This window comes from Haliotis cracherodii, unplaced genomic scaffold (genome assembly GCF_022045235.1).
Source record: "Haliotis cracherodii isolate W230 unplaced genomic scaffold, xgHalCrac1.p SCAF_12, whole genome shotgun sequence".
In the NCBI taxonomy this organism is placed as follows: Eukaryota; Metazoa; Mollusca; class Gastropoda; order Lepetellida; family Haliotidae; genus Haliotis; species Haliotis cracherodii.
Window position 1 is genome coordinate 23,915,657 of NW_027266267.1, and position 18,719 is coordinate 23,934,375.

Consider the following 18,719-nt stretch of genomic DNA (forward strand, 5'->3'; position numbering starts at 1 on the left):
TAGAAACATAATCGGGGCGAACCGGGATTCGAACCCACAATCATAGGTTTCTGGCGTGTCCAAGGGACGCAACTTTCCACAGAGAATCGCGGCGCTTTAGACGACTGGGCCACCCGTGCCCCATCAAGTAAAGAGGTGTCTTGTATGTTTTCGTGTCCCTCTATATAAACTTACACATTGCCACTTCTGTATGCATGTAGACCTTTCCGTAACATAATTCCAACAGCAGGATTCTTCTCGGCGACGTACCTTGCCCATCTGCAATAGGTAGATATGATATGGCTAAAATGATGGTAGCAAGTTTCAAGCTGATATAAAAAGTCGCTGCGTCGTTATAAATGACCAGAGTGGTTATAGGTGAAATAATTTCTCTCTGCGGCGTAAAATGACATTCTCTCACTGCAGCAGTTACAATCATGTTACTTATGGCGTGACCCCGTTAAGATCGGGGCTTGAATTCAACCCATGCTGGTCGTATGAGGCGACTTAGGGCATCGGGTGGTCAGGTTCGCTGACTTGGTTGACGCATGACTTCGTCGTGGTACGTTGCTCATAATATTAATCACTGGCATGACTGGTCCAGATTATTTACAGGCTGGAACATTGATAAAACAAAAACAATACTAGTATGTTGTTTGTTGTTTAGCGCTGCACTCAGCAATATTCCTCCAAAATGACCGTGGTCTTTAAATAATCGAGTCTGGACCAGACTATTCAGTGACTGAAATCATGAGCATCGATCTACGCAAAAGGGATACTTATCAACCAAGTCAGCGAGCCTGACAACTCGTTCCCGCTAGTCACCTTTTATGGCCATCATGGGTTGCCGAAAACCTTTTCTACAAAAACAACAGTTGCCCGTGACAAAGCGTGACTCACTCGGCAGCTAGGTAGAGATTGCGTGGCATCCTCGAGGTACCCTTCATGCTGATGTAGGCAAACAGCACCCCCGCGTCGTAGTGCCCCCTCATGGCCGCATACTCAAAGTATTTGTAGGCCTTGTCCTGGAGAAAAATAAACCAGAATTAATGAGGGCGAACAGGTCGCCAGTACCTCACACCTGCCGGTCGGTAAAAGCCATCACAATGGGAATCGGATGATCGGGATGTGTGTTGGCTAAACTTTAGCAAATAGCCTTTTAAAAGTTGAATTTTTTTTATGTAAACTCGCTTAAATTTGTGATATTTTTGTGATCAAGATGAAAATGTCTATGCATTCGTACCTGCATCGAAAACAATCAGATTCAAGGGCGGATCCAGCGTTTATAAAAGGGAGAGGTCCAAAATATAAAAATCCTATATCAGATAATTTCACCGCCTACAAGATGCTACATATTGTTTTGGACACCAATCTCCCCCTGCCCCCACCACCCCCTCCCCCTCTGGATCCGCCTATGAGATTGGTTTTAATTAAAATGACTTGTTCAAGTTAAAATGTCAGAACCATGATAAGAAAACCGACGTTCTTTGCACATAATCGTCATATACGTCTGCAGCTTGTCTATTACATATTATAAGCAAATGTATTCTGAAAAGATTGAAAAGAGAAAAGAGACGGTATAGACACCGCCAATAAGAATGTTCCTAGCTAACAATCTTCTACGTGTTGGGCGAGCGAGCGACCGAGTTGGGTTTAAGGCCGCTTTTAACAGTATTCCAGTCATATCGCTGCGTGTCAGCTTAATGTGGGAGGAAAGCCCGAAGTGCAGGTCTCAGACGTTTACTACTTCGGTGAAACCCACGAGCACGGGTATGGTGCTGACAGACCTAGAAACATAATCGGGTCGAACCGGGATTCGAACCCACAACCATTGGTTTCTAGCGTGCCCAGGGGACGCAACTCTGCACAGCGAATCGCTGCTACGTGTTGGGAATGTTCCTCACCCAGTCCTGCTTGTCTGTGGGGTGGTATCCCTCGAGGTACATGTGGCCGAGGTAGTAGGCGGCGTCGGCGTTGCCGTATTGGACCGCCCTGTTGAAGTAGCGGACAGCCTCGGTGTAGTTCTTCTTCTTCATGGCGATCCAGCCTAGGGCATTGATGGCCATCGCGTTGCCCTGGAAACAAGTCACGTGATGAGCTGGCGTACAACAGACAGCTTCGAGTTGATGTGAAATGGGGTTTAACGTCGCTATTAGGATGATTTCACACATAAAACTACGTGCATTCACACGTGGGGATGGGGGTCAGGGTTGAGATGGGGTGGAGTAGGGTTGTTCAGCGTGGCGGAGTAGGGTTAAAACAAGGTATAAACTTATCTTTATATATTTGACTGTGGGGAAAAATGCTTTGATCGAGTGGTCAAGTCAGCGAGACTTTACAAGCAATACACCCTGCCCACAGAGACAGGTCGGGGTAGAAAAGGTCTTCAGCAACCAATGCTGGCCGTTATAGGCGACTATGCTTGTCGTACGAGACGACTAACGGGATAGGGTGGTCATGCTCGCTGACTTGGTTGATGCATGTCATCGCATCCCGATTGTGTGGATCGATGCTCATGATGTAAATCACTCACCTGTCTGATCCAGACTCGATTATTTACAGACTGCCGTCATATAGCTGGAATATTGCTGAGTGTGGCGTTAATCAACAAACAAACAAACTCGCCATGAGACAATACATACCTTTCCGGCGGCTTTCTGCATGTATTCAATGGCCTTTGTTTTATTCTTTTCCTGAGTTTTATTCTAAAAAAAAAAAAAAATGAACATTCCTTACCAGTGTATCATACTGAGGAATAACGACACGCGATGCGATACGTATCGCGATACTGTGGGTGCTATACGATTCGTATCCGAAACAACACTTTTAATTTAATTCAATTTAAGTTGGTACACTTTTCTTTTCCAGGTGAATCACAACCTTTAGTACAGTAAACTTCGGTTATGTCGAACTCAAATTTTAGTTTGTTATAACCGTCGGGGACCTATTCTTAGCCGGCTTCCCACCGGTGATACCTACGTTGTAGATGTTGATGCCGTAGTCGAACATCATGTCGGGGTTGCCCTGCTCTGCCCCCATCCGGAACACCTCCATGGCCGCGTTCAGGTTCCGCCGGAGGCCCTGGGAGCCCCAAAACAATGCCCGCCCGAACCGAATCTGAAACACATGTCTACTGCGTCAAATAGGAAGACAATTAAGTAGGATGAAAGGAATATTCGGCTACACCGAACCCAGTTCGAATGACTAGGGACTAGGGTTCAACGTTACTGCTAAACTTCGGTTATAACGAACTGAACAGAGGGTACCTTGAAGTTCGTTATACCCGAGGTTCTACTGTAAGAGAGTTTACTTGCAACCCAATAATTTGAGGTTGCAAATCTTCTCACATAATGATAAATAATATAGTTACGCCTGGACTGACTGTCTGGAGAGTTTGGGTGGACAGCAGTGTGGACTGACTACTTGGAGAGACTGTGTGGACAGGCTGCCTTGAATGTTTTGGCTGAGTGCGTACGGACAGGTTGTGTGGACTGATTACATTGACTGACTGTCTGGACAGTTTGTGTGGACAGAAAGCGTGGACTGACTGTCTGGACAGTTTGTGTGGACAGAAAGTGTGGACTGCCTGTCTGGGCAGTTTGTGTGGACAGAATGTGTGGACTGACTGTCTGGACAGAAAGTGTGGACAGAAAGTGTGGACTGACTCTCTGGACAGTTTGTGTGGACAGAAAGTGTGGACTGACTGTCTGGACAGAATGTGTGGACAGAATGTGTGGACAGAAAGAGTGGACTGCCTGTCTGGGCAGTTTGTGTGGACAGAAACGTTGGACTGACTAATTGGACAGTTTGTGTGGACAGTTTGTGTGGACAGAAAGTGTGGACAGAAAGTGTGTACTGCCTGTCTGGACAGTTTGTGTTGTCAGAAAGGTTGGACTGACTAATTGGACAGTTTGTGTGGACTGACTGTTTTGACAGTTTGTGAGGACAGAAAGTGTGGACTGACTACTTGGACAGTTTGTTAGGACAGAAAGTGTGGATTGACGGTCTGGACAGTTTGTGTGGACAGAAAGTGTGGACTGACTGTCTGGACAGTTTGTGTGGACAGAAAGTGTGTACTGACTGTCTGGACAGATTGTGTGGACAGAAAGTGTATTGCCTGTCTGGACAGTTTGTGTGGACAGAAAGGTTGGACTGACTAATTGGACAGTTTGTGTGGACAGAAAGTGTGGACTGACTAATTGGACAGTTTGTGTGGACAGAAAGTGTGGACTGACTGTCTGGACAGTTTGTGTGGACATTTTGTTTTGCCAGAAAGTGTGTACTGCCTGTCTGGACAGTTTGTGTGGACAGAAAGTGTGGACTGACTGTCTGGACAGTTTGTGTGGACAGAAAGTGTGGACTGACTGTCTGGACAGTTTGTGTGGACTGACGTCCTGAACTTGCGGTGTTCACAGACTGTGTGGCTTACCTGAGCTGACGCGACCCCTGCCTGGGCCTGGTGTTTGAGCCACATGAATATATCCCCGTCCTCGTCTGTCTGCTCCTTCAGGGCCATTTCATCGGTCAACCTCACACTCTCAGTCAGCACCTAAATGTACCATTAGAAATGTGTCATATTATCTCTCTGCCTAGGTAAATACGTGGAAATCTTATTCTAATTAAACGAAACATCAAATATATAATTGAAATTCATAAATACATAAAACGAGAATGTGCTCGTTCTAACTTCAGTTCGTGAAGCGATAATAATGTGTGATTTTTTGCAATATGAACTTTGACGTGCCTGTCGGGCCCTATAAGAGCATTTTTAAAATTTGATAAGCAACCAGTATTAACCAGTGGGAACCAGTAGTGATCAATAGCGACGAGGGAAGTAAATGTGCAGTGCATTGTTAGTTTCATGGAGTTGTCACTGTTTTCATCGTACAAAGCGACCTTGAATCCTATATCACAAGAGGGGGGTCGGGTAGCCAGCCATGTGCGAAGCCCATTTCTGATGTCCCCCGCCGTGATATTGCTGGAATATTGCTAAAAGCGGCGTAAAACCATACTCACTAACTCACCCTATATCATAAGCAGCACTTTCTGTTGAAAAAGTCGGCCGCACCTCACGACAAACACAATTTGTAACATTAGCAAACACAAACCAATTATTACATTTTATGAACCGGAAATAAAAGTATGTTTTTAAATATCAGCATGACAAAATAAAATATATTGCATTGAGAAACTGGTACTTACATCCGATTCTTTGTGCAGGTCTCTGTCATCTCGCGTCTTCCCGGCCACGTACTTGTAGTACACTGCAAAAAGAACATATCTCATCTGAACTGCAGATTTCAAACAAATTTTCATCCTGTTGATCCTGATCCCCTACCCCCGGAACCCCCACCTCCCAGATTATCTTACACTGTAGATTAGAGTGAGTGAGTGAGTATGTTTTTACGCCGCTTTTAGCAATATGCCAGCAATATCACGGCGGGGGACACCAGAAATGGGCTTCACACATTGTACCCATGTCGGGAATCGAACCCGGGTCTTCGGCATGACGAGCTAACGCTTTAACCACTAGGCTACCCGACCGCCCCCTGAAGATTAGAAACCACGGTCTGCATACCCTAACACAACAATGGAACAATTCACCAGCCCTTTAAACACGACCCGTGAAGATCCGGGGTAGAAAAGGTCTTCAGCAACCCATGCTTGCCGTAAAAGGCGACTATGCTTGTCGTAAAATGCGACTAACGGGATCGGGCGGTCAGACTCGCTGACTTGGTTGATCATGTCATCGATCCCAATTGCGTGGATCGATGCTCATGATATCAATCACTGGATTGTCTGGTCCAGACTCGATTATTTACAGACCACCGTCATATAGCTGGAATAATGCTGAGTGTGGCGTTAAACAACAAACAAACCAAACCAAATCTTACACTGAACGTTCACATACACACCTCCCCATCCCCCCACCCCACTCCCCCCGTGATGATCCGGGTACTCACTGCTGCAAATACAATACTGCTGCTGATGCTAGGACACCGTGAAGATGAGGATTAGAATGTTTCCTCAGCCGGCAATGCTTGTTGTATAAGGCGACAAAGGGGATCGGGTGGTCATGTATTTGAATGATGCACGTCATCATATCCCAAATGCGTAGATCTCATGATGTCAGTCACTGGATTGTCTGGTCCACTCATACACAGACCGCCGCCATGTGGATAGCGGCGTAAAACAACAACGCCAAGGGTCATTACTCATTTTGTTTTTTAACGCCGCACTCGGCAATATTCCAGCCATATGGCGACGGTCTGTAAACAATCCCCGAGTCTGACCCCCCGATCCATTTAGTCACCTCTAATAACAAGCATAGATTGCTGGGGACCTGTGTTCTTAACCGGACTCAACACGGGTGTTGCGTGAGTGACAAATGTTAAAGTGTAAATACCCAAAAACTATTAGAATCGCGTGAAGATGATTCGCAGAAGCAAATTGTGTGAGTTGGGTTGTAACGCCGCTTTTAACATTATTCCAGTTATATCACGGCGTGTCAGTTTAATGTGGGAGGAAAGTCCGAATCGATGCAGGTCTCAGACGTTTACCACTTCGGTGAAACCCACGAGCACGGCTATGGTGCTGACAAACCTAAAAACATAATCAGGGCGAACCGGGATTCGAACCCACAATCATCGGTTTCTGGCGTGCCCAAGGGACGTAACTCTGCACAGCGAATCGCGGCGCCTTAGACGACTGGGCCACCCGGACATTTCAGAAAAGAATGAGTTGAATCTCGCTTATGGTTGTTGTGTATGGTTCAAACCATTTTTAGAGTCTATAAGTCACGCAGCGATGCGTGCAGATAACTTCAAGTGACCTGGTGCCTGTAAGGGAGCATTGAAAATTTATTCAACGGGACCTTTCGTTAAACTATCAATTCATACTCAAACTCATGAATAGATAGAGTGAGTGAATATTCCAGCATATCACGGCGGGAATTGAACCCGGGTCATCGGCGTGACGAGCGAACGCCTCAACCACTAGGCTACCCGACCGCCCCATGAATAGTTAGAAGGGCAAAATGCCGATGAAGAACACATGAACATGAATCAGCATCACCAAACTGGAACAAGGCCGAGTAAACAATGCAAGTATTGAATGCAACATTCTGATTCAGAAATGCACAATAGTCATGCTGTGGCTAAGAACAATACCAAGGGCCTGTAGAGTTCAGTCAGGGGCTGCAGAGTTCTGTCAGAGCCTACAGAGTTCAGTCAGGGTCTGCAGAGTTCAGTCAGGGTCTGCAGAGTTCTGTCAGGGCCTGTAGTGTCCAGTCAGGGTCTGCAGCGTTCAGTCAGGGTCTGCAGAGTTCTGTCAGGGTCTGCATAGTTTAGTCAGGGTCTGCAGAGTTCTGTCAGGCCTGTAGAGTTCTGTCAAGGGCTGCATAGTTCAGTCAGGGTCTGTAGAGTTCAGTCAGGGCCTGCAGAGTTCAGTCAGGGTCTTCAGAGTTCAGTCATAGCCTACAGAGTCCAGTCAGTGGCTGCATAGCTCAGTCAGAGTCTGCAGAGTTCAGTCAGGGCCTGCAGAATCCAGTCATAGCCTGCAGAGTTCAGTCAGGGTCTGCAGAGTTAAGTCAGGGCCTGCAGAGTTCAGTCATAGCCTACAGAGTTCAGTCAGGGCCTGCAGCTTTCTGTCAAGGCCTGCATAGTTCAGTCAGGGTCTGACAAGTTCAGTCAGGCCTGCAGAGTTCAGTCATAGCCTACAGAGTTCAGTCAGGGCCTGCAGCGTTCTGTCATAGCCTACAGAGTTCAGTCAGGGCCTGCAGAGTTCACTCAGGGCCTGCAGAGTTCAGTCAGGGTCTGCAGAGTTCAGTCAGGGCCTGCCGAGTTCAGTCAGGGCCTGCAGGGTTCAGTCAGGGTCTGCATAGTTCAGTCAGGGTCTGCCGAGTTCAGTCAGGGCCTGCAGGGTTCAGTCAGGGCATGTTATAAATTCAGCTGTTCCTGGCAGTTGGCTATAATGTTCTATTTCAAACACATGTCATATGACCATATTACTGAACCGATGAATTAGATTCTCCTCCTGGGAGAGGACTTACTGTAAGCTTGCTCCTTGTCATACGTGGCGCCATCTATGCCGTTTCTATGTTTGTGTCCGAGCGCCAAGGTAGATAACCGGTGTTTGTCCACAGCCCCCAGCATCAGGTAGGCCTGTGCCTGAAATAATTATAGTGTTAAGTCAATTGCCGCTGAAACGGCGAGCGTCTTACATCAGTCGACCGAAATCTGCACGTTGAAATACATGTTGTTGACGAACCGGATGTCTAGTTCGTAACGCGATTTTGATTGGACTATGCATAGACTCGTTAGTCCAGCCAAAATGTAACTCCTTAATTCCAGCCTAGTTCGGCACGGGTGGAAACTGGACGGCTTATTGTCAGTTGACCTTGACCTCGGGTCTTACGTTTTTGTCCTCTGAAAAGTACCCATGCTTGCCGTAAAAGGCGACTATGCTTGTCGTAAGAGGCGACTATGCTTGTCGTAAGAGGCGACTAACGGGATCGGGTGGTCAGACTCACTGACTTGGTTCATGCATGTCATCGATCCCAATCGCGTAGATCGATGCTCATGATGTCAATCACTGGATTGTCTTGTCCAGACCCGACTTTTTACAGACAACCGTCATGTAGATGGAATATTGACGAGTGTGGCGTTCAACAACAAACAAACAAACAAACAAGTCTTACGATAAGTCAGTCATGCTTGTTGAAAGTTATTCTTAGTTTAAGAAACATAATGAATATAAACTATCGAATGCGTATATTAATTTTTATGTGATACATTTTTAATTTTTCGCCATTTGTGGTATAAGGCTGTTTAGGAGAATTTACATTATTTTCATACAAATTCGTCCTCATGAATTCGCGCAGGAACCTTTTTTATATCTTATAGGATAACACTCTCCTACCCAGAGTTCCATGCGTACCTCTGTCACAGTCAATTCAAGATATATTGAATATGCTTTTCATCCGTTTCATGTTTTACAAGTCTACACATTTTCATAAACAAATGTTAAAGAATGGTTACGGTTCATTTAGAAAGTATATAATGCGTGAAAATCTACTTGTTTTTGCGTAGTTATCCTTTGTTTACATTGGTTGTACGGCTCCGCGTGCTGTCATCGAAGCCCAACGGAGAGCTAGCGACACGGTCACTTCGATGTATAAATATATATTGTCCTGAAATTCACTGTCGCAGTTGTAGTAGCATATCTATATAATTATGCAAAACAATATGTGAAGCAACCCCAAATACTTGCATTAGACCGTTCTATACTGATTTCTGAAAAAGCGCGTTTGTCTACAAACAAGAGAAAAGTCCGGTCACATGATATGCAAATTAGCCCGAGGCAGCGGTGTTATGCTGAGTCACCACTGCGCCGGAGTGTGATATGATAATCGAACAAGGTCGTGCGCTATACTTCACATTAATGACTAAACATCTGTGAATTCTTCTTCGAAATAGATTTTGTGATCAATGGAACCCATGTAAGCGATGTGAAAATATCAATGACTGTATTTAGGGGAATGCATCGATCACTGGCAACACCTGTCAAACGCTCTCAGACACAAAGGCATACATATGTACAAGTCACGCTGTAGAATTTGACCGAGCATGCTTTTGCTATACGAGTACTGATGCAACATAATTCAATGCAGGGTAAGTTTGCACTTTTATGGTACTTAATTAACTTTATTTAACTTTATTTATATATTTCACAAGATTGATTTTTTTTTAATAATTTTATTTTAATTTATTTCGCATAAGGTGCCACGATTTTACAACAGGCCATACAGGACCACGTGTCATTCACAAGTTATCCGTAGATTGAGTGAGTGAGTTTGTATCCCACCATCAGTAGCAGTATTGTAATTGCTGCAGTGAGTACCCGGATCTTCAAGGGGGTGGGGGGGTGGGGGGGTGTTGGAGGTGGGTATGTGAACGTTCATTGTAATATAAGCTGGGAGGCGGGGTTTCCGGGCTTAGGGGATCAGGCTAATCAGGATTAACATAAGTTTGTTTGAAATCTGCAGTTCAGTTGAGATATGTTCTTTTTGCAGTGTACTACAAGTACGTGGCCGGGAAGACGCGAGATGACAGAGACCTTCACAAAGAATCGGATGAAAGTACCAGTTTCTCAATGCAATATATCTGAATTTGTCATGCTGCTATTTCAAAATCATACTTTCATTTCCGGTTCATAAAATGTAATAATTGGTTTGTGTTTGCTAATGTTACAAATTGTGTTTGTCATGAGGTGCGGCCGACGTGTTCAACAGAAAGTGCTTGCCATGATATACGGTGAGCGAGTGAGTATGGTTTGATGCCGCTTTTAGCAATATTCAAGTAATATCACGGCGGGGGACACCAGAAATGGGCTTCACACAATGTACCCATCCATGTCGGGAATCGAACCCGGGTCTTCGGCGTGACGAGAGAACACTTTAACCACCAGGCTACCTGACCTCCCCTGTTATCCGTAGAAAACAGGATAACAAACGTTTGGATTGTACGTTCTACATGTTTTGTGCATGTTCAAAGTTTTCACGGGTTTCGGGCGAAGTGAGTGAATGAGTGAATATGCTTTTACACCGTTTTAGCAATATTCCGGCAATATTACGTCGGTAGACACCCGAAAATGGGCACTTCTAAGTAAGGAACAGGTTTTCCCGTTGGATCGTTCCTAAACCAAAAGTTTGTGCTTGAATTAAAAAGACTCTGTCTGATAAAAGTCAGATTGAAAGCAAACAGCCTCCGACACACGACACACAAAAAGGGGTTTCGTAAATTGGATGTTAGTCTCACTTTTTTTATATTTTGTATTATTAAAAATATTCAGGTAAATTAAAAGGGTATACGTTTTTGTCAGTAATAATGGTAAATGAAATAGGTTTTTGAGAAATACTGAGTCACAACCAAACTCAGAGTTATAACAAGTTTGTTTGTTCACCTGAATCTCGTCGGCTTTGGTCATCAGGCCGTTGTTGAGGATGACGGAGAGCATGTACATGGCGTCGTAGTTGCCGAGACAAGCAGCCTGCCTCAGCAGTGGGAGGGCGGCCGGTATGTGCTTGATGTCCACCGCCTAGAAAAATCACGACTTATAAGTATCACGCATCACTTATCACAATCTTGTACAGATCACGCATCAGTTGTCAACTCATGTAAATATCACGCATCACATGCTTGTCTAGGTCACGCATCACTCTCTTGTAAATACGAAGCATCACAGATCACTCTCTTGTAAATACAACGCATCACAGATAACTCTCTTGTAAATATGACGTTTCACATATCACACTCTTGTAAATATGACCTATCACACATCTTTCGCTTGTAAATACGACGCATCACAGATCACTCTCTTGTAAATACGACGCATCACAGATCACACTCTTGTAAATATGACGCATCACAGATCACACTCTTCTAGATATGACGCATCACAGATCACACTCTTGTAAATATGACGCATCACATTTCACCCTTTTGTACATATCACGCATCACTAATCTTATCAGTTCATGAAAATATTACGAATCACACATTGGTCAATATCACGCATCGCGAGCTTATAAATATGACGGAACACAAGCTTGTAAATATTACGAATCACTAATCTTATCAACTCATGTAAATATTACGCATGACAAGCTTGTCAATATGACGCACCACATATCACTCTCTTGTAAATAGCACACATGACATATCAACTCATGTAAATATTACGCATCACATATCACACTCTTATGCAATATCAGGCACAAAGTATCATAATCTGAGTCAATATCATATATCACACACAACATAACAAGCCTTCTTTCAGCCAGGATTAACCGCCTCCGTGGTCTAGTGGTAGAGCGTCCGCCCGGAGAGCGGAAGGTCCGGGGTTCGATACCCGGCCGCGTCATACCAAAAGACGTTAAAACATAGTACTTGTTGTTGCCCTGTCTGGCGCTCGGCATTAAGGGGCTAAAACAAGGACTGGTCGGCTCGGAGTCAGAATACTGTGTCTGAGTGGGGTATTCATGTTAAACAGCGGCATGGTATCTCAGTGAGCTAGCACTATAAATCGGCATCAGTCCGGACTAGTACAAGCAGCCACACAAACACACACACGTACATGCACGTCGCTTTATAAATGCAATAATCTTGGACGCGACGTTAAACCCACTTTCACCAGGATTAATTGATAACAAATAACGCCTCCCGTCCCGTCTTCATTTACATTGTACACAGAATACACACTTACAATGATGCTCGTGGCTTTGTTAAAGATATCGTCAGCAACACCATGGAAGCCCTGCTCCCCGAGTTGTCTCCCCTGATTGACAGAGCGTCGGATGAATGTGTTTAGGATGTGGGACTTCCTAGGTTTGGACGCTGACATTGTCGGACATTGCTTGTTTTCATTTTTGGTGAAAAGCTCATGAATCTTATCTGTACACTTGTCTGAAATAAGATAAAAAGAGTTTCTAGAACGCGTGATTTAACTACGGCTGTAACGAATGAGTGAGTTTGGTTTTACGCCGCTTTTAGCAATATTCCAGCAATATCACGGTGGGGGACACCAGAAATGGGCTTCACATATTGTACCCATGTCGGGATTCGAACACGGGTCTTCGGCGTGACGAGCGAACGCTTTAACCACTAGGCTATCCGACCGCCCCGAGTTTGGTTTAACATGGCTTTGAAACATATCCCAGTTATGTCAGGGCGTGTCAGTTTAATGTGGCAGGAAAGCCCGAAGTGATGCAGGTCTTAGGCGTTTATCACTTTGGTGAAACCCACGAGCATGGGTATGGTGCTAACAAACCTAGAAACATAATCTTGGCGAATCGGGACTCGAACCCAATCATAGGTTTCTGGCGTGCCAAAGGGACGCAACCGAATTGCGGCGCCTCAGACGGTTGGGCCACCCGTGCTCCAACTACGGTTGTGAACATTATTGTATGGCACACATGTGTTCCTGAACTAAGTATTACATCCATCACTAAACAGTAAACTACGGATATAACGAACTCAAAGGGACCTTTAATTTTAGTTCGTAATAACCGTAGTTCGTTATAAGCATGAATACAGCATATATACAACAAATGGCTAGGACTGAAAATAAGTTCGTTATATCCGTCACTTCGTTATAAGCGTGTTCGTTATAAACGTAGTTTACTGTAATAGATAACGTTTTCATCTCTGCAAAGAGAGGATATATCTAAGGGACGGTTGTTTTTTCTTCTCGGATGGGAGGGTAGTTTTGTGACGTAACGTCTCCGAGAAAAACGAATTCGATGGACATATTTTAAATTAATTATTAAGGAAAATTCGTTTGTTTTATTAATGGAGAGCCTGTTTGGATGTCCATATAAACAAATCGCCGGCACCCAACCTTCCCATAGAAACAAAAAATATAACTAGGGTATCTAGTGTATCTAGTGTTGATTAAACAGAAAACATAATGCTTAAATGTATTCAAAACACAAACATGCGCTTTGCATGTTGCTCTACGCACTGAAATGAAACAATACAACTGTAATGAATTTATAAACAGAGTTCCAGTACCCAACAGTCCAATAAAAGAATAAGTGAGTGAGTATGGTTTTACGCCGCTTTTAGCGGCAATAAAATAAAATTACAGCTGAGTTGAATTGTATAGACGTCACTTAAAACCACAGGTTGAATATATTAATCTGTTAAAAATGGAGACACAAAGCAATAACCACTAAAATATAAGAACATTACAATTGTCATGAATTTATAAACAGAAGAATATTATTCTCCTGTGAAATACGCTTACTTTGAAGAATCCTCTCTGAGAGCAGGTGTTGGTAGAACCTCTCCTGTTGGCTGATCCACGCCATAAAGGTTTGGCATTTGACCTCTCTCCGCGTGAGACCCAGTGCGAACATTGGGTGATATGGACTGGGCATGGGGATCTAGAGCGGAGACAAAATGAGTAGACATTTTTTTTCAAAACCACTCTGTTTAAAATGCTGTTTCTTGTTACTTGTAATTTACATCTGTTCACGTGACCCGTGAAGAGCCGGGGTAGAATAGGTCTTCAACTGCTCATGTTTGCCGTAAAAGGCGACTATGCTTGTCTTAAGAAGCGACTAACGGGATCAGGCGGTCAGGCTCGCTGACTTGGTTTATGCATGTCATCGAATCTCAATTGTGTGGATCGATGTTCATGATGTCAAACACTGGATTGTCTGGCCCAGACTAGATTATTTACAGACCGCCGTCATATAGCTGGAATATTGCTGAGTGCGGCGTTAAACAACACATAAAACAGAAAAAAACCATCTGTTCATGTGTCGGCCCTCTTGTGTCGACCTTAAGTGAATAGAAAAAAGTAATACTGGACAAAATCAAAGAATGACTGTGTGGACAATTCCCGGCGTGCTTGCCTGGTCGGACTTTATATGACCACGGACCTACAATATTTGGGTCCGTGAAATGACCCTTTTATTTCTCATTCAAAAACAGTGATGCAAACAGTTGCAACACATGAACACTGCACTTGTTACACACGACAGTTGACCGCCTCCGTGGTCTAGTGGTAGAGCGTCCGCCCGGAAAGCAGAAGGTCCGGCGTTCGATCCCCGGCCGCGTCATATCAAAATACGTTAAGACGTGGTACTTGTTGTTGCCCTGTCTGGCGCTCGGTATTTAGGGGCTAAAACAAGGACTGGTCGGCCCGGAGTCAGTGCACTGTGTCTGAGTGGGCTTTTCATATTAAGACTGCGGCATGGTATCTCAGCGGGCTAGCTCTATAAATCGGCATTAGTCCTGACTAGTACAAGCAGCCACATACGTGCATGCACGTCGCTATATAAGTTCAATAATCTTGGACGCGACGTTAAACCCCATTTCTCCTCACCTCACCTCACCTCACCTCACCTCACCTCACCACCTCATACACGACAGTTCAGTTGTTACCTTACTGGGCTCAAGTACCCGCCGCCTGTAGAACGTCGCTTTTCCAACGTAGCCGACGAAGCTGGGTACGAGGGCGTCGTTGCCACCGACGATGAAGTCTCCCTCAGTGTCATCCATCAACATCTCAGTGTTGTACCTGTGGATTTTTTAGATAACTTGGGTGAAGTTAACAGCGCTAGCCATATCTTTATTGTGTGGTTGACGCGGCTTTCTGGGGAATATATCATAATAGCATGTTTGGCTGTTGGGTTGACACCGGCTTTCTGGAGAATATATTATAATAGTATGATTGACTGTTTGGTTAACACCGGCCTTCTGGAGAATACATAAGTATGATTGACTGTTTGGTTGACACCAGCTTTCTGGAGAATACAAAATTAATAGTATGATTGACAGTTGGGTTGACATCGGCTTTCTGGAGAATACATTTATTTAGTATGATGAATTGTTTGGCTGACATCGGATTTCTGGAGAATACATTAGCATGATTGATTGTTTGATTGACTGAATTTTCTTCTCAGATGATTGGTTGTTTTTATTACGCCACTTTCAGCAATGTGTCAGTTATGTTACAGCGTCCTGTGACCCGTGAAGATCCAGGGTAGAATAGGTCTTTGGCAACCCATGCTTGCCATAAAAAGCGACTACGCTTGTCGTAAGAGGCGACTAACGGGATCGGTAGATCAGGCTCGCTGACTTGGTTGATGCAAGTCATCGATGCCAATTGCGTGGATCGATAATCATGACTCGGTTATTTACAGACCGCCGTCGGGGCACGGGTAGCCCAGCTGTCCCAGGCGCCGCAATTCGCTCTGCAGAGTTGCCTCCCTTGGGCACGCCAGAATCCTATGATTGTAGGTACGGGTAACTCCAGTACTCGCGTACTACCCGGACCGTGATTAGTCTCGAGACGTATTCTTTAATGACAAAAACTCATTAGAGCTCAGTGGTTACACTACAATCAAATTCCTTTTGACTTGTATATGTTTGAGTAAAGATAAAGCTTCAGTTAACTTCAGTGTACGCATGACAGTTTTTGCCAGGGCTACAGTTAAACTATTCCAAATTTGACATTGTGTTCCCAACTCTTGAGACCAACAGTGGGTACCGGGGTAGGGTCGGGTAATAGGGGGTTGGGTACCTGGGTAGTAAATTTGGACTCGTCCAAGACCTAATTGTGGGTTTAAATCCCGGTTCGCCCCGATTATGTTTCTAGGTTTGACAGCACCATACCCCTGCTCGTGGGTTTCACCGAAGTGGTAAACGTCTGACACCTGCATCACTCCCACATTAAGCTGTCACGCCATGATATAACTTGAATAATGTTAAAAGCGGCGTTAAACCCAACTCACTCACAGGAGCGTGGTCAATTTCATCGTCATGACCTGCACGTGCCCAAGATACGTACACCCTATCTACCTGTAATATACCAAATATGTTTGCACAAATTCCGCCTACTTGTTTCAAACACGATTTGTTAGTTTATTCAACTAACCCTGGAGTACCAGTAGGTTACTTTGTGAAAAATATTGATGACAAACCAGAAAATAAGTGGCTCGGTTGTATTCAAAATATTCTCTTCCAGGCAGTTAGTAACTACTTTCGAACTTCTCATAACATATAAATAACAAATTACCCGAAGTTGAACATAAATAATTGTCTTGAAGACCAATATGTTAAAACATAGTGATGGACTCATGTAATAAGGGTAAATTCGATAGACAATGATACTTTTGAAAACGAATTTTATTTCCAAAATCTGCCAAATAAATGTTTTTTTACTTTCATACAATTCAAACTGTCAAACCACCCACTACCAAATGAACTTGGTCGGAGGCGCCATATACTTCAGTTGGAGAGAAAATGTGCTTTATTCGAATCAAATGCTATTGGAGACCAGTATCACTATATATTTTTTGTGAATACTTTGTAGATATAAGAAATAAATTATTGAAATTATACAGTCTAAAGAGGCCCATGTTCAATATGATTAATTTATTTAAAAGTACAAATACTATTATGTTAAAGACATTTTCCAGATTTTGCTGTCAAATAATCAGTGAATTTAAGTAATATGTAGTTTGTCACCATATATTTGTATATTGATATCTGATAACTAAATCATTAATATAGTATGTAGCCTTGAGTAAACAAAGTTCTGTTCCGTTGGGGGACGAGGTATACAATAAGCAGAGGAACCTGACCACTAGTCCCGGTATGGACTCTGCTCCACAAAGCGATCTTAACGCTATGACTTCCCTCAGTCTGATTAAAGTAGAATCAGAGTCGAGCCCGTCGTGAGGCTATACGAAAGAGTGAGTGAGTTGGGTTTAACGCCGCTTTTAAGTATTCCAGTTATATCACGGCGTGTCAGCTTAATGTGGGAGGAAAGCCTGAAGTGATGCAGGTCTCGGACGTTTACCACTTCGGTGAAACCCACGAGCACGGGTATGGTGCTGACAAACCTAGAAACATAATCGGGGCGAACCGGGTTTCGAACCCACAATCATAGGTTTCTGGCGTGCCCAAGGAACGCAACTCTGCACAGCGAATCGCGGCGCCTTAGACGACTGGGCCACCCGTGCCCCCCTCAACGCTATGACTACCCTCAGTCTGATTAAAGTAGAATCGTAGTCGAGCCCGTCGTGAGGCTATACGAAAGATGGCACTGACGAAAGGCATGGTATACAGCGGATCTATGCTGTACTAGTTACTCAAAATAATTTAAAGAACACTTGATTCTTTCAGATTACTACAGTGAATCTGTCCTGGCAAGACAGGTTAGTTATAGTAATATGGGCAAGAATGCAGTTTACCGACCACGTTCCGCCATTTTGGCAAGGGATGTGCACGAGCTCATTCCTTAGTGACGGTTTCTATGTTTTTCAGACGCCATTTTGTCGCCTCGCTCAAACAACAATGAGTGAGTGAGTATGGTTTTACACCGCTTTTAGCAATATTCCAGCAATATCACGGCGGGAGACACCAGAAATGGGCTTCACACATTGTACCCATGTCGGGAATCGAACCCGGGTCTTCGGCGTGACGAGCGAACGCTTTAACCACTAGGCTACCCGACCGCCCCATCAAACAACAGGTTGTTTTTTTTGTTTTTTGTTTTGTTTTTGTTTGTTTGTTTTTTTGGGGGGGGGGTAATGCGAAATAATTGGGTGTTCTTTCACTTCTTTTGAGTAGTGTTTATGGTAGGACGGAGTGAATCAGTTCGCAACATCTTCATCGCATATATGGGTTATGAGTTTGCCAGACACAACATAGGTTGCCATACATTGTTATTAAACATTTCCTTCAGCACCGAATGAACGTAGCACCGCCGGAACGCTAGAGGCCGCTTGATGTAACTTACGTGAATTCTGACGCCAGAGTTTGGTTGTAGTTGGCACCGTAATTAACAGCCAGATTCCACTGAAACAGGAGGAGTGAGTGAGTGAGTGAGTCAGGGTTCACGCCGCTTGGGGCAGTATGCTTTCTTTGTTTCGTTGTTTCTTTGTTTGTTGTTTAACGCCGCACTCCGCAATATTCCAGCTATATGACGGCGGTCTGTAAACAATCGAGTCTGGACCAGACAATCCAGTGATTGACATCATGAGCATCGATCCACGCAATTTGGATACGATGACATGAATCAACCAAGTCAGCGAGTCTGACCATCCGATCCCGTTAGTCGCCTCTTACGACAAGCATGCATTGCTGAAGACCTATTCTATCCCGGATCTTACCAAACTTATTCTCATAAAATGTCAAGTGTAAATACACATAGATTGAAATATA

The 18,719-nt window shown here is 44.2% G+C and overlaps 1 protein-coding gene across 2 annotated transcripts in view; it reads right to left on the minus strand.

The window, feature by feature from the left end:
* LOC139457682 (protein sel-1 homolog 3-like) overlaps positions 1-18,719 on the minus strand; it is a 36,528-nt gene that overhangs the window by 7,348 nt on the left and 10,461 nt on the right. The window contains exons 6-18 of one of the 2 annotated variants that reach the window (XM_071239037.1): positions 18,295-18,353; positions 14,931-15,066; positions 13,786-13,924; positions 12,244-12,443; positions 10,942-11,076; positions 8,030-8,147; positions 5,182-5,243; positions 4,409-4,528; positions 2,959-3,096; positions 2,622-2,684; positions 1,884-2,054; positions 880-1,004; positions 175-258 (exon numbers count right to left, since the gene is read on the minus strand). In XM_071239037.1, coding sequence (XP_071095138.1) covers positions 175-258; positions 880-1,004; positions 1,884-2,054; positions 2,622-2,684; positions 2,959-3,096; positions 4,409-4,528; positions 5,182-5,243; positions 8,030-8,147; positions 10,942-11,076; positions 12,244-12,443; positions 13,786-13,924; positions 14,931-15,066; positions 18,295-18,353 — 1,550 coding nt within the window. The remainder of the gene's footprint in view (positions 1-174; positions 259-879; positions 1,005-1,883; positions 2,055-2,621; positions 2,685-2,958; positions 3,097-4,408; positions 4,529-5,181; positions 5,244-8,029; positions 8,148-10,941; positions 11,077-12,243; positions 12,444-13,785; positions 13,925-14,930; positions 15,067-18,294; positions 18,354-18,719) is intronic. The other variant, XM_071239038.1, reaches the window with a different exon arrangement.